The sequence below is a fragment of the Cannabis sativa genome, chromosome 7, assembly GCF_029168945.1.
Source record: "Cannabis sativa cultivar Pink pepper isolate KNU-18-1 chromosome 7, ASM2916894v1, whole genome shotgun sequence".
Taxonomy (NCBI): domain Eukaryota; kingdom Viridiplantae; phylum Streptophyta; class Magnoliopsida; order Rosales; family Cannabaceae; genus Cannabis; species Cannabis sativa.
This window is the reverse complement of record NC_083607.1, coordinates 8,531,856-8,546,897: the sequence shown is the minus strand read 5'-3', so window position 1 is coordinate 8,546,897 and position 15,042 is coordinate 8,531,856. Positions and strand designations below refer to the sequence as shown.

The window sequence follows — 15,042 nt, the reverse complement described above, 5'->3', positions numbered from 1 at the left end:
AGATGAAAGAGATGGTTAAGTGCAATGGAAGTTGGAAGAAAAAAACAGTTAAAAAGAAAAACTGATACATACCCAAAAACAGGCACATTTAATTGCTTATAGTGGGTGCTTGCTATGAAGGCTTCAATATAATGTGATTAATAAGAATATTATGAAGAAAAATATAATTGTGTGTAAATTTATTCTTGTGTTTAATTATTCATGGGAAAATTTAATTAGATTGGAAATTTAAGTGTAGGACAGCATTTTTGTAAATTTCTCAATGTATTAGTATAAAAATAATCTTCTCTTTATTTTCAATATATTTGTAATATTTCTACAATATATTATATCGAGAGTTATTTTTAACAAGCCACATATTATTTAATATTATTATAAATTGAGAAATAAAAATATTAATTATTTTTAGTTTGTATATAATAAATAGTTAAATATTCAAATATAATTAATTTATTTATATTTACTTTTTGAGCTTGATATTTTAATTTTTCTATGAATCACAACTCGAAAGAAATAAGATATTGTTAATATTTAGGACCACAAAGTGGAATTCCTCATACATTTAGAATTAGGTGGAATTATAGATAACATGGGTGGTTTACCACAGCGAGTCAGTGACTAGTCTTTTATAAACAAAACTATGCACTGTCTTGACTTACTAGTCAGTTTTGACACCATAAAATATATAATATAATATACTTTATTATTTTTTTTTAAAAAAAAAGCTTTATTATATGTTTATTTTAATTAAATTAAATAAACTATGTACACTCCCATATATACACCTATCACATTAGCCAAAAAAAACTTCCAAACCTAATATTTTCGGATGCATTAATATACTAATAGGGGTGTTTATTGGATCACATCTAATGTTTTTATGCCTATCGAGATCCGATTCAATCATATATTGGATATAGATTTTACTATCGGATCCGATCCAATCAATTTCAGTCATCTAATCGATTCAACATCCATTGGATGTTGGATTAGACCGGTTCTATCCATTGGATATATTTTATATATATTTATTGGTTTAATTTGGGTTTATCCAATATTTTAGACCTAGTATTTTTTTGATCAGATCAGATCCATCCAATATTTTAGGTCCAGTATGTATTGGATTGGACTAGATCTATCCAATCCAAGAAAAAAAGAATAAAATTTTAATGTTAATTTTCATATATACATATAGATTTGACGTATTTTCATCTATACATATAGACTTGACGTATAACAATATAAAATCTAATTACTTATCTAAACTAAATGACAATACAATTTAGTTCGATTGGATGTTGGATGTATTGGATTTTTAGACACCCATCCACCATCCGATCCGATCCAATTGGATATTTAAAAATAACATCCAATCTGATCCGATCACAATTAGATATTCAATGTTTGGCGGTCAATTGTAATTAGATCGGTCAGTTCTCATTAGATTGGATCGATTTATGCACACCCCTACATGCTAGTATCAAATTCAAATGTTTTGCACCTTGTTTGGAATATTAATTCTATATTTATGTAGACAATTTTTAAAGGATTTAAAAATAAATAAATGTTGACCACACAAAATTTTTATTATCAGTAATGTTATAATACTTTTATGAGTAATAATACATAAAATATTACATTTAGTCATATAAAAATAGGTATATTTTAAAGAATATAGAAATAAAAATAAAAATTAAAACAAATAAAGTAAAGAGGATATATAATGTAATTGTCTAATTTATTTGAGCTAATATTTTAAATTGGACTAAATAAGTAATCTAACTAAATAAGCCCAATAAACAATTTATTTGGTAAGGAGTTCGAAATTGAAAAATGCTCCTTTTTTATACATAAACTAAATTTACTTTCAAATAAAATTTAATTCAAATAAACCTCTTTTTATAAGTATCATACCCAAATTATCTTTATACCCTCACATAGCTAAGGCATAATTTCTAACATAATAGATTTGTGTTATTTGAAGATAGATGTGTAGGTTTGTGGGAAAGATAAGGTAAAATTTCAATTAGAGAAGAATGAAAACTATTGTGAAGTGATAGGGGTAAACTTAGTAGAATGATTGAAAAAAGAGGTAAACAATAGATTTTGAAAATAGTGTAAAAATTAAAGGCATCAATTTAAAAGAGGAATGTAGTGTAATTTTTTCTATTTGGTATGAGCTTTGTAATGTGTAATGCCTAATAATAAACTTAATTAGGATTTATGGGGCTCTAATTAACATGGATTTTTATAAAAAATACTGGATTTTGGGCAAAAATTTACAATTTTACTATCACACGGAATTTTTTACAAAAATACTGTCTTTTATAAAACAACCATAAACCAACAAAACAGAGTAATTAAAACAATAGTGGAACAGCTAAAAAACAACCGTGAAAACTTAACACAGTACACAGTATAAAACTTACACACTATTTTTGAAAAAAAAAAAATCCCCTCACATTAAAGAAGTAAAAAAGTTAGAAATTTTAATATATGATGTGAAAATTCCTAATTAATTTGCTATATACGTAAGGGTTTGGTGGCTAATCTCAATTACCCTTTTCCTTCATTCCCATCAATTGAGAGAGAACTTATAAAGAAAAGATTAGTCTCTAGAAGACCATATAGGGTTAGTTTGGCATAATTTTTGGAAAAGCTGTAATAAAAATGTGTTTGGTAAACAATCAAAAAAATAACTTTTTGAAGAATTTATGAATAAGCTACAGCTAAAAGCTAAAGCTGGTACAATAACTCAACTTTTAGAAAAAGTTGTTTTGATTAAGAGAATATAATAAATTTATTTGTACTAAAACTATATTTACTTATTTATTATATATTAAAAAGAATAAAAAAAATATTTAAAATAAATTAATTATAATAAAATAAATAATAATTAAATCTCTTATTTTTTTTTTTAAAAAAATTATATTTTATTTTAACATTAAGAAATGATATCAACTCAGAATTTTTCTTATATACTTAAGTTTTAATTTTTTTTATTTACATTTGATAAAATATAATATAAAAATATTAAAATTTATTTTTTATCAAATACATATAAAATTTAATTTTAAAAAAATAATTAAAAATATATAGAAAATAAAAATGTTATATAAAATAAGTTTTTATATATTTATAATTATAATAAACTAGATTATAATATTATTATTATCATTATAATAGATCTTAACAACTCACAGTACTTTGAAATTTATAATTTACCAAACGCTCAATTCAGTTTTTTTTACAGTTTTTCTGCAGCTGTTTTTTTTTTCACTGCATAACTACAGCTGCTTTTTCCCACAGCACAGCTATACCAAACTGGCTCATACTTATAATCTCATCTCACATCAAATATTATAAATCATTTATGTCTTTCTTATTGATTCATAAATTAATCTTGATAATCTAACATGAGTTTAACATCCATAAATATCTTAGATCTATTTTCTAACAGCATAAAGATTTTTTTTAAACGATTATGTCCACATATCATTACTCATTTATGTATTATCATTTTCTTTGTAGCCTTCTAATATATATAAGTATATTCGCTATAGTACTAATGTCAAACACTAAATATATATATATATATATATATATATTTTATAAAAAGGTGCTCTATATAAAGAAAATAAATAATTTAAATCCTATATTTTAAATATTTATATAAACACATAATATGTCATTTTCATTGTGTAGACCATAACTACTAATTTTATAAAATCGAGTTGAATAACACAAATATATCATTCATACAATTAATTAGCCATATATTACATAAATATATTGTTTTCTAAGAAAATTCTTCACATTTATTGATAGAAGTCATAAAGTATAATAGAGAAATTATCTAAGTGAATTTCTTTTAATTAAGAGTGATTTTGAGACATTTATTAAGACGCTGAAAGAAATCTGAAACTTTTTAGTTAGAAGATTAGTAACTATGTGTATTAATGTAAACATCTTTCTATTTTTTTGTTAAGTTGTAATTTTTCGTTTGTTTTGAAAGTTTGTAATTTTGCGAATGTAATTAAGTGGACTTTTATCTATTGGTATGATTGAGCTTTCTTCAATATCAAATAATATCATTTGTAATGATTGTCTAACTTTGATTTTATTCTATAAATGCTTATTTTCAAAATTAGAAAAAAAAAATAGTACTAAACCTACCTGTGGGAGAAGGAACAACAAATAACAAATATACCAGAAGATAAATTAAAAACATAAGAAAATATAAATTCTACACCATTTTGTGAATTTTCTTTACAAAACAAACAAGCATACTACTAGTCTACTAGGAGCGAAACCTTTTATTCCGGTTATTAAATGCCTTTAGTCCTGTTTTTAAAGGCATATTTGCTCGTTTATTTCATGTAAAGTATAGTACTTAACCAAACATGACAGGAATGCCCATAAAAAAAAAATCACAAACTCCTCAATCGACCTGGCATGAGATTTGCAAGAGTACTCGTATATGTTTAAAATGTCTACAAGTGCAACTATCATGTTCATGTTGTAAGACCATCTACAATTTTTATAACAATTAACTGATAATCAATATATTATATATAATTTATTACCCCCAATACCAATAATTCAAATTATTATTGAAATTACATGTTACTAGTGATAATAATGTTGATCTACTTGGTCAAATTATTATAAAAGGTTTGACTCTATAGCACACCAACATTTAAAATTTCATACATATGATTAATAAGATGGCCTACCATAAATGCTGTTCATCTTAGCAAGTTTGACAAAAACGAACAAAATCCGTACAAATCAACAAACTTAAAAAGCAAGATAACTTTTTTACTTTTATTTTTTTTTTTAAAAAAAAAAAAAAAATTATTCATGTTATTATTTTAAATTTCAAAACAATCTTTCTGGGAAAGAATATCATCTCATAAATAGGGTAGACTTATTTTTGAAGTGTGATCAACAAAAATTGAAGTTTTGATCAAAGTGATGTTGACAAAATGTAGTTGTAGTTGACAAAATCCAAATTGAAGCTTCTAGTAATACTTTTCTTCTTGTTTTCGATAGTTATTAGAATGTTTTGGAAGCTAGGATTATTACAATTAGGAACAAACTGAAAGCATAAAATGTTTAAATTGGGTTCTGTCAAGGAAGTTTCTTTTCGAAACATGACAATATCATATGAGGTCCTTGTTCAAACATGTACACCAACCAAAATGTCTTTTTTTTTTTTTTTGAAGAGAACCAAAATGTCTTCTAGTTCTTATTAAAGAAATGGATTATTTCATAAATACACAAAAATAATAAAAAAAAATTACGAAAATACGGTTATACAAAATTTTAAATATTTTTACAATTTTTATAATTTTATTTACAGAATATATACGATATTTTATATTGTACTTTTGTTAATTTGTTGTTAATATATTATGTTTTGTTTTTGTTTAAATGTTGTTTGGATGTTCTGTTACTTTTATGTAAGTTTTTAGTTGTTTTTGTATTGTTTTCATAAAAAATTGTAAAAATATAAAATAAAATCAAAAGTGAATTTTTTTTTTTGTACAAAAAATAGTATTCCATGTAATTATTCTTTAATGAAAAGACACATTTCATTAGAATAACCCAAATGTAACTCAATCCAGCCCAGTCAATAATTGATTCATAAATTCCTTCACTATTTTGATTTTGTTAAATGACCAATACATATCTTCGAACTAGTTTGATGTTACGTGTAATGTACGTATTTAGTAATGTTTAATTAAATAATGTTAAATGCAATGTACATATCAAATTTTTTTAATTAGGTAATATATTTTTATTTTTTAACTTTTGAAATAAGATTTGAGATTTTGATCTTTGAGAATTATTTTTAGCTATTGCGGCTACATTGGTGTACTCTTTAGATGTAATTATGTATATACATATTTTATATATACAATAAAAGAATAAATTTCATTATTATACGTTCTTTATATTAATTTATACATATAAGAATTATATTATAAAATATTTTTGACAAAATTTGAATTTGATTAAAGAATTAATTACTTTTAAAATATATTATATATATAAAATATAAACATATATTAAAAATAATAGTGATAGATACAATAGTCTTAATTTATAATTAGGAGAGTGTGGTTACGTGTACAAATTATTAGATGTATATATATCATTAATTATTTTTAAAATAAAATTTTTTCGTAAAATTAAAATTTAAATATATATCTTTTATATATATGTGATTATATATAAATGTAATTTTTATTTTTAAATATATACAATTAAATTATTTTTTTTATATATAAAATATCTATAATTTTTATTTTTAAATACATATAATAATATTATAAAATTAATAAAGAATATTCTGTTAAATAATTGAGATACTCTGTTAAAGTTAACGTAGAAAGTTAAAAAAAATCCCACTAAACAAAGAATTTTGTTAAGTATCCAGACTTTATATAGAATAGATGTTATTTATGTTTAAGAGATATTACTAGTTTGTTATCTCTCTAATTTTCAAGTACTCTTGAAACCGTGCTTGATGTTTCTAGTACTTGTAATAAAGGCTGCTAAATGGTTTCATTAGGGGTGACATTGGGTGGATTTTATTGGATTTCGAGTTTTTGGGTTCGGGTGTAGAATTAGTAACCTGAACCCACCCGTTTGTGTGACTGGTTTTTTGAGTTTTGGGTGGAGGTGGGTCGGGTTTGGGTTGAATCGGGTCCAGATAAGTTTTGACTAGATTGGGCTTGATCTTTTTTTTTTTAGAAAAATATCATTTTTATACACTTTCTCATGAAAATAAAACAAAAAAATGAAAAGAAAATAAAATAAAAGAAGAATAAAAAAAATGATATATCATTGTTTAGAATTATTTTTTTCTTTTTCTTTTTTTTTTTGTTTTAAGTTTATGTTTTCAGAAAATATGTAAAAAATTATAAAAAATAAAAAAATTATATATATTTGAATTTTGGGTGGGTTCGGGTGTAATCCGATTTTTTTAGGTTTTGGATTAGTAAAATTCGAACTCGGCCGGTGATGAACCAGGTGTAACCCAAACTCGGTTTACTAAAATTGAAACCTATTTTTTTTTCCTTAGAGTTTTTTAGGTTTTAGACAGGGTAGGTTTTGGGTGTAAATGTACACCAGTTCCGTATATTAATAAAATTTGCACTTTACTTTACGTAGATGAGTAATTTGGTTAAAATATCTTTGCATATAATTAAGGATTAATAATAATAATAAATGTATCATGAATGTTAGTATGTAATGTTATTCATATCTTATACTGAGATTGAAAAGGAAAAAAAAAAAACAAATTAAGAGAATACACTTATTTACTCCTTCTTATCCTTATCATTTATTTAAATATCTAATTATATTTCTCTTTTTTTTTGTATTTCAATTTATAGAAATGCTAAAAGGTGGTATTGGTGCCAAGCATCTTCTTACGTGTCAATATCACTATTGGTCTAATTAAGTATCGGGTCTCATATAGTTTAATATAATAGTTTTTAGGAGTATCACTAGTCAATCACAAAGCAACACGTCTAAGGGTGCTAGGCACAACAACAATGCTCTATTCTATTAGAGATGAACTAAATAACTTAAGTATATTGAGTAATTTGACCCCAATATCGGTATGGTTTATATTTATTTAAGCATTCAAGCGTATCACGTCAGTGAACACTGGTATGTTTGTTTCAAAAAAGAGAAAATTGGTATATTACTTAGCCCAAAAAAAAAAGTGATACCTGAACATTTATCACACTATTTTGTAGTTGAGATTTTTACATAACGTACTTCAAATTGAACCTTTTTTTATAATTTATTCTTTTTTTTACAGGTTTTCTACTTGTATTTTCTTTTCTGGAAAACAACGCTATTATTATGTAGCAACAACGTGAAAACAATAAAAAAATAAATATCTGTATTTTTGTAAAAAAAAAGTAAAAATTCGTAAAAATATTAGAAGAAAAATGTAAAATGTATTTTTGTAAACTTTCTGTTATATTTTCGTATCTTTATATATTAAAAGTGCCTATCTAACAGCATTTCTTGGTTTAACAGAATATACTTAAAAATAAAAGAATATTCTGTTAAATTTAACGATTAGGTTTGATCTCCCGTTAACAAATAAACCCAATAATTAAACCCAAAAAAATTAAACAATCTTTTAACTCAAAAAAATAAAAAATATATATATATATATATAAAATAAAACTACTGTCGTGATGAAACTAATTCCCCTCAAATTACGATTCCATTCATTAGATTCGTTAACTCAAAAAAAAAAAAACACATATAAAAAATAAAACTTTACAATCGTGATGAAACTAATTCCCCTCAAATTACGATTCCATTCAAATCAGCAATTTTACTGGGATGAGATGCAACCAACATCGGTAGAAAAAGAATTCCAAAAGGGAAATTTGATTTTCTATACTTAGAAAATCAAAATTTTTTTTCCCTAAACCAAAAATTTAAAACCTAAAAAAACTATTCCTTTTTTTTTTCAAAACCCCAAAAATACCCCCCTCACAATATTCTCTCTCTCTCTGCATCATCTCTCTCTCCCTCTATCTCACCCCAACCGCCCACCCTCACCCGAACCACCCTCACCCACCCACGTCAACCCCAACGCCGATCACCACCCTCACCCCCGTCGACCACGACCCCAACCCCTCCGACCCCAACCCCAACCCGAAAGAGCAACCCCAGTCCGACCCCAACCCGTCCGACCGTCTCTGAAACTTTTTTTTTTTTTCCTGCGATTTGAGAGAGGGAAGAAGACAGAGGTCCGATGGTCGGACCTTGGGGTCCGATGGGTCCGACCAATCGGACCCATCGGACCCCAAGGTCCGACCGTCTTTTAATTTTTTTTTTTTTTGCGATTTGAGAGAGAGAGGAAGAAAGAGGTCCGATGGTCGGACCTTGGGGTCCGATGGGTCCGATGGTCGGACCCATCGGACCCCAAGGTCCGACCGTCTTTTAAATTTTTTTTTTCCTGCGATTTGAGAGAGAGAGGGAAAGAGAGAGGTCCGATGGTCGGACCTTGGGGTCCGATAGGTCCGATTGGTCGGACCCCATCGGACCCCATGGTCCGACCATCGGACCTGGGGTGTGGGATTCTTGGGACCGGCCGAGATAGAGAGAGAAAGAGAGATGCTGTGAGAGTTTGGGGGTATTTTTGGGGTTTTGAAAAAAAAGTATAGTTTTTTTAGGGTTTAAATTATTGGTTTAAAAATCAAATTTTTTGATTTTCTAAGTATAGAAAATCAAATTTCCCTTCCAAAATAATACGAATGTTTCTGCTATATGACATCCGACAAGAACCGAACCATGCCTCGTCTTCGTTCAACGCAGAGAACCCCGTGAATGGAAATTCGGCACCAGTGTCTGCTCCTGATAGTTCCGGCGCTTGTATGGCCATGAAGCACAACCCGGGTATAGCCATGGATTGGACCCAAGAGGAACAGACTGTTATTGAAGAAGGCCTTGCCAATTGAGTATTATCTCGATATGTTGTTTTGTTCAATTGTTTGAAATTTCTTCTTGTTTTGATTCTTGAGCTTTCTAACTAGGTTTTTTAATGAATTATTTTGGCTTCTCCATTATTGAATTTTTGTGTTAGGGTAATTTGAATTTGTGCTAACTCGGTGTATTAAAATATGGGTTTTTGGTTTTGACAGTAATAAAATTGTTATGTACAGTTGAACAAGATATATCTCCAAATTTGGAATTAATGCTTTGTAATTGGGAAATTTAGGTGGGTTGTGATATTTTGTTTCCTTTCTATATTATGGCTACGAGTGGGCCTTTGAATAGCAATGCTCTTTTTGCTCTCAGTTAGACCTAAACCCAGTAAACTTTTTCATTCCATTTATTCAGAACATCTTTTTAAGAACACAAACCAAATTATGTTCTGTTTCTATTCTCAGTGTCAACTTCTAAAGAATGAGTGTCCTGACAAATTTAAACATTCATCTTGGTTTGTGCCACAAAAGTTTCATCTATTATGATTTCTGTTATTTCTGCTATATTGACTCGTCGGATGTCATATGTGGTTATTATTAATAAATTTAATACCATCAATTATATTTTGATGAAAAGCATTATCATTATTTATTTTAAAATTATATATGAAATTGAAAAAAAAATTATAACCATAATTAAAACCTAAAATAAAACTTAGTATACGTGACAGGTCATGTAATATCTACCTAGTATATATATATATATATATATATCTATTCTATATATAGTATGCCTATATAACTAAATTCTTGGTTTATGAGAAATTCGGGTGTGACTTTTTATTTATATTTAATAAAATAATAAAATATTATTTATATATAATAAAATAATAAAATAAAAATTTAAACTGATATTTGATATTTGAACTGATATTATTTATATATATACAATATTATATATTGTTCTCATGTGATATTATTTAAACCATAAATTTACTATCCTATTTTGAATTTAATTAAAACCAATAAAATATATATGCCTAATCTTGTACGTTCTCATTTTTTCTAATTTTTTTTTTATTAAAGTTAATTATTTTAAATAAATAAAAATTCATAATAAAAATCTAATTTCTAAATTTTCTCTATTACTATACTATTTTGAATTTAATTAACAACAATAAAATATATGTACGTATATTTTTCATTTTTTTAATATAAATTTTCTATATACATATATATTTATACAACAAAAAAAATAGAGATAAAAAATAGTAGTGAAGAGATCCAAAAAATTTCACATAAGCTTCAAATACACTCTAAAAAAATTATCATTTATAATTCTATGTGTAACTAATTTATTTGTTTATTTGGATGATTTTAGTCTATATATCTCAAATTATACTTTTTAATTTTTATAATTCGGTTATAGCAAGTAAGAATATTTGGGTTGATGTAATCATAACAGTATATATATATTGTCCATTTGATTTTGTTTTAAGTTTAGATTTTACAATTGTATTTGAATACTTAGCTATATATATATGTGGATCTTGAGTTTATCGGGTTAATTTGTTGAAAATATATGTTTACTGATTTGCTCAAAATAAATATACATAAACACATGTGAATCCAAATATACATAAACACATATATTTTGTTGAATCTATCATGGAGTGCTATGAGATTGATGAGAGGCTTCAAGAGAAGAATGATATTAAGATAAATTTGGAGAGCATTGCTTTGTTATAATATTATTTGGAAGCTATCATATTTCTTGTTTTTTATATTCTTTCTTTCATATGTCCAGTTATATGCCTGCTACCCTTATTCTTTATAATTTTATTATTACCGGCTCGAGTTAAGTTTTCATAGTAAGTGTGTAGCATTATTATTTTTTAAATATATTTCAAGCTAATCTCCATTCTCCTCTTTTTTTTTTCTGCAAATTTTAAATTTGACTTTTCACTATTGATTTTCAAATAACCCTACACACTAATTAAAATTAGTTTTTAAATCATTTTAAATTATATGATTATTTATTAAATTTTTCTTAATTAAATTATAGAACACATAACATAAAACTAAATATACGTGCCTTGCACGTAACTTTCTTCTAGTTTATTAAAACATGCCTGAAGTTTTCATCTCAAGTAAGGAAGCCCATACCCACTTATCTAGTTTGGCCCATTTAATACAAATAAGCCCAGCCCAATCGGAGGTTCAACAAACTACCAATCATTTTCTCCCGACAGAAGATAAGCCACTAACTTTCCTGTCAAGACGAGACCTTGATCGTGCAAAGTCCTAAATCCCAATAAAAAGTTAAACCCTAATTTTGTCCTCTAAATCTGGGCTGCTTACATTGATCATGGCGCTTCATGGGTCTATCTTCTGTTGCAAAGTGAGTTCTCTTTTCTTGCACATTTTTCGCTGTAATTGAATTCAAACTATTACGCTTTCAAAATTAATCTCCTCAGTCTTATATGAATTCTCTCTCTTTTGTGTGGTTGTTTGACAAATAATTATCGATTTTAAGTATATGAAGTCTCAAACGTGTATCAAATTTGGTAATTCTTATCACAATGCTGAAGTTGTTTTTCTTTTTTGTTTTTTACTCTTATATGTTGAGCATCATCTATTTGTTCAAATTAGGATCGTCCATGTTCTTGCTTGATTTGATCATGCGTGTATATTCGGTATTGACATTGATAGGTTATTCTGCTAATTTGGAAGGTGGGTTAATTTTTTTTTTTGTGTAGGATACATGATAAGCTGCAGTTTTTTCTCAAACTCATATTGATTTGCAAGATTACATGAACAAAACAGGGTCCTTTTTGCCCTTTTCATTATCAAGTGTCAATTGGTGCTTATTTGGTTTCACTTTGACATTTTATTTATAGGGAAATGTTTTTTCCATGGAACTTACAACTACGCCGCGTTTAGGCATTAAGAGTTTGAGAAAGCTAGTTTGTCTTTCAACTTTTCGGAAGCAATCCAGTTATGTAGCTGCTGAACACTATGGAAGAAGGCATAAATTCCAGCTTTGTCATGGTGATTCTCATCTCAATATGCGAAATGGTAGTTCCAGTAAGTCTTTTTGCTTGTCATTCTATATGTATGATATCTATGTTTTTAGTAAGTTTTACTGTAATGTTGATTGCGTTACTATGATATGTGCATTTATTTCCCTGCAAGTGTCTTGATAATATTCCACTTTTGAACACTACTAAATCTGTAATCTTCAGTGCAGCAATCTTGATTCAGAATTCACGTCGTCTTTCGTTGAGATCATGCCAAGTTAAAGGGGAGAATGTAGAAGGAAGCTCAAGTGGTGAGAGCCTCATACTTGATGTCGAAACTTTGGAGCGGGATCTGAGTATTGCGATTGCTGAGGAGAACTATGCCAAAGCAGCAAAAATTAGGGACAGCCTTAAACTTCTCCAAGAGGACAGCAAAACTTCAGTACTGGCTGCAAATGCTCGATTTTACGATGCATTCAGATGCGGAGATCTTGCCATGATGCAAACCCTTTGGGCAAAGGGTGATGAGGTTTGTTGTGTGCACCCAGGTCCTAGGGGAATATCTGGTTATGATGATGTAATGACCAGTTGGGAATATGTATGGGCAAACTATGAATTTCCTCTGTTTATTGAGCTAAAAGATATTAAAGTTCATGTTAGAGGTGATATGGGCTATGTTACGTGCGTGGAATTGGTTAAGACAAAAGGTAGCAGTTGGGGGGGACAGTTTGTGACAAACGTGTTCGAGAGGATTGATGGTCACTGGTTTATCTCTATTCACCATGCTTCACCTATTGAGTTGTAAAGTTTTCAGTTTTGGTACAATGTCCAATACTTATTTTTCACCTATTGTCAACTCCACAGCTAATAAACCCTAATCCATATTAGCTTCTTTGCCCAGCCAAGTGAAAAATAAAATATTGTAATCCTTTTATCTCCACCTTACTATGGAATAGCAGGAACTTCAATGAGCCACTTGGGAGGTGCTTCACTTCATAATTAAAAACTAAAAAATTGTTTTATGCTCTCATTTATGAAAACACAATCTTGAAAACGAAAGACAATATCAAACACTCCTTTTGTCGTCACTCTAATCGTTAAATCAAGGCCAATATATCTATGGACACTATAAAGGGTTTTTTTTTTCCTTAATAGGTTTTTTAGATCTAAAACTTACATTTTTTTTGTGAAAGAATAAAACTTACATTTTTATCTTAGGATGGAAAAATAAACAAAAAAAGAAAGTGGTTTTTTTTTTTTTAAAAAAAAATACGGACTGAACAAAATAGTTTACTTCTTCCTTTTTCTCTTTCGTTTCCAGGCGCACCAAAATTTTTCCATCTCCTCCATTTTTGTTTTCAACTAAGGCACAATTTCAGGTCTGAAAAAAATCGTACAAGCTGTGTAATGAGAAGAATGCAATCGTAAAGCGAAAATTGTACAAGATTGATGATGAGCTTGTCTTCTTCTTCTATGAAGTTTTTACGTTTGAGGTCAGGTCTGAAGTAATTAATCCAACGAAGCCTACAACTTTTGACACACCTTAGGTAGTGAGCGCCAACAACTGTCCCCGTGAGTTTTATGTATGCAATAAGTCGATCATCTTCTTCTTTACTCCAAGCTCCTTTATTTGTATTGAGCAGGAGAAGCATAATTACAGATCAGAAAAAATTAGTTTTTTTTTTTTTTTTTAAAAAATAAAATAAAAATAATTTCTCTTCTCTTTTATTCTTTTTTCTTTATTTTTGCTTTTTAGCAAGAGCGGTAAGAAATCTGGTGGCCTTATTTTTTGTGTTGCTGAAACATTAAGGTCGATCCTTGGGAGGACTTAGGAGTCTGATTTCATAGGCTTTTGATGAGAGAGAGAGAGAGAGAGAGAGAGAGAGAGAGAGAGAGAGAGAGAGAGAGAGAGAGAGAGAGAGAGAGAGAGAGAGAGAGAGAGAGAGAGAGAGAGAGAGAGAGGATTTGAAAATATATAGATTTAAAAAAATTTAAATCTAAAAATGCATTATATTTGAGCAAGGGAAGACACGTTATTTAAATTTTTTTAGATTTGAACTAATTGTTGACAGTAAAACCGTGGTCTATGATATTATAGGCGACGATTTTAAACCGTGGCTTATACTATAGGTCACAGTGTAAAACCGTCAGTAATTCTCCTTTAAAAAATCCGCAATTTTTAAGGCACCCTTAAAAATCGTCGAGAATACCTCACGAGTGTTTAAAACTGTTAGAAATACCTAATTTTTCCCGACACTTTTAAACACTCAATTTGTTAGCAACGATCTCCAAAAAAAATATTTTTAGGACCGTCGAGAATAGTAGTTTTTGTAGTAGTGGTTTTCTGGGATAGTGGGATGGTACAAGGAAGAAGGTGGAGATGAAGGATGGTACTGGTCGGCAATAAGCATCCACTACCGAGAAGGGTAGGTTGCAAATCTTAGAAGTTTGTAATTTTTATTATATAATGTTTTTTCATCTTTAATAAAAAAATTTTACGATGTGAATTAACTAAGGAAACCAATTTCACGCAATATCCATTATGTGTGAAC

General features: G+C 28.0%; 1 protein-coding gene across 2 annotated transcripts; it reads left to right on the top strand.

The window, feature by feature from the left end:
- The first annotated feature begins 11,712 nt into the window (after positions 1-11,712).
- Positions 11,713-13,430, top strand: LOC115698173 (uncharacterized). Of its 2 annotated transcripts, none has more exons than XM_030625357.2 (3): positions 11,713-11,871; positions 12,371-12,548; positions 12,721-13,430. In XM_030625357.2, the coding sequence occupies exons 1-3, from the start codon at positions 11,839-11,841 to the stop codon at positions 13,293-13,295; spliced, it is 786 nt and encodes a 261-aa protein (XP_030481217.1). In that variant the 5' UTR covers positions 11,713-11,838; the 3' UTR covers positions 13,296-13,430. The 2 variants fall into 2 exon arrangements, with proteins under 2 accessions (XP_030481217.1, XP_030481216.1); XM_030625356.2 differs by having other exon boundaries at positions 12,371-12,557.
- Positions 13,431-15,042: the final 1,612 nt, after the last annotated feature.

Bases quoted from the DNA above. Each gene is read 5' to 3' on its own strand.
- LOC115698173 (XM_030625356.2), top strand. From the start codon at position 11,839: ATGGCGCTTCATGGGTCTATCTTCTGTTGCAAA. The intron at 11,872-12,370 runs GTGAGTTCTCTT...TTTTATTTATAG, and splicing joins GGTCTATCTTCTGTTGCAAA to GGAAATGTTTTTTCCATGGA. The intron at 12,558-12,720 runs GTAAGTCTTTTT...TCTTCAGTGCAG, and splicing joins TATGCGAAATGGTAGTTCCA to CAATCTTGATTCAGAATTCA.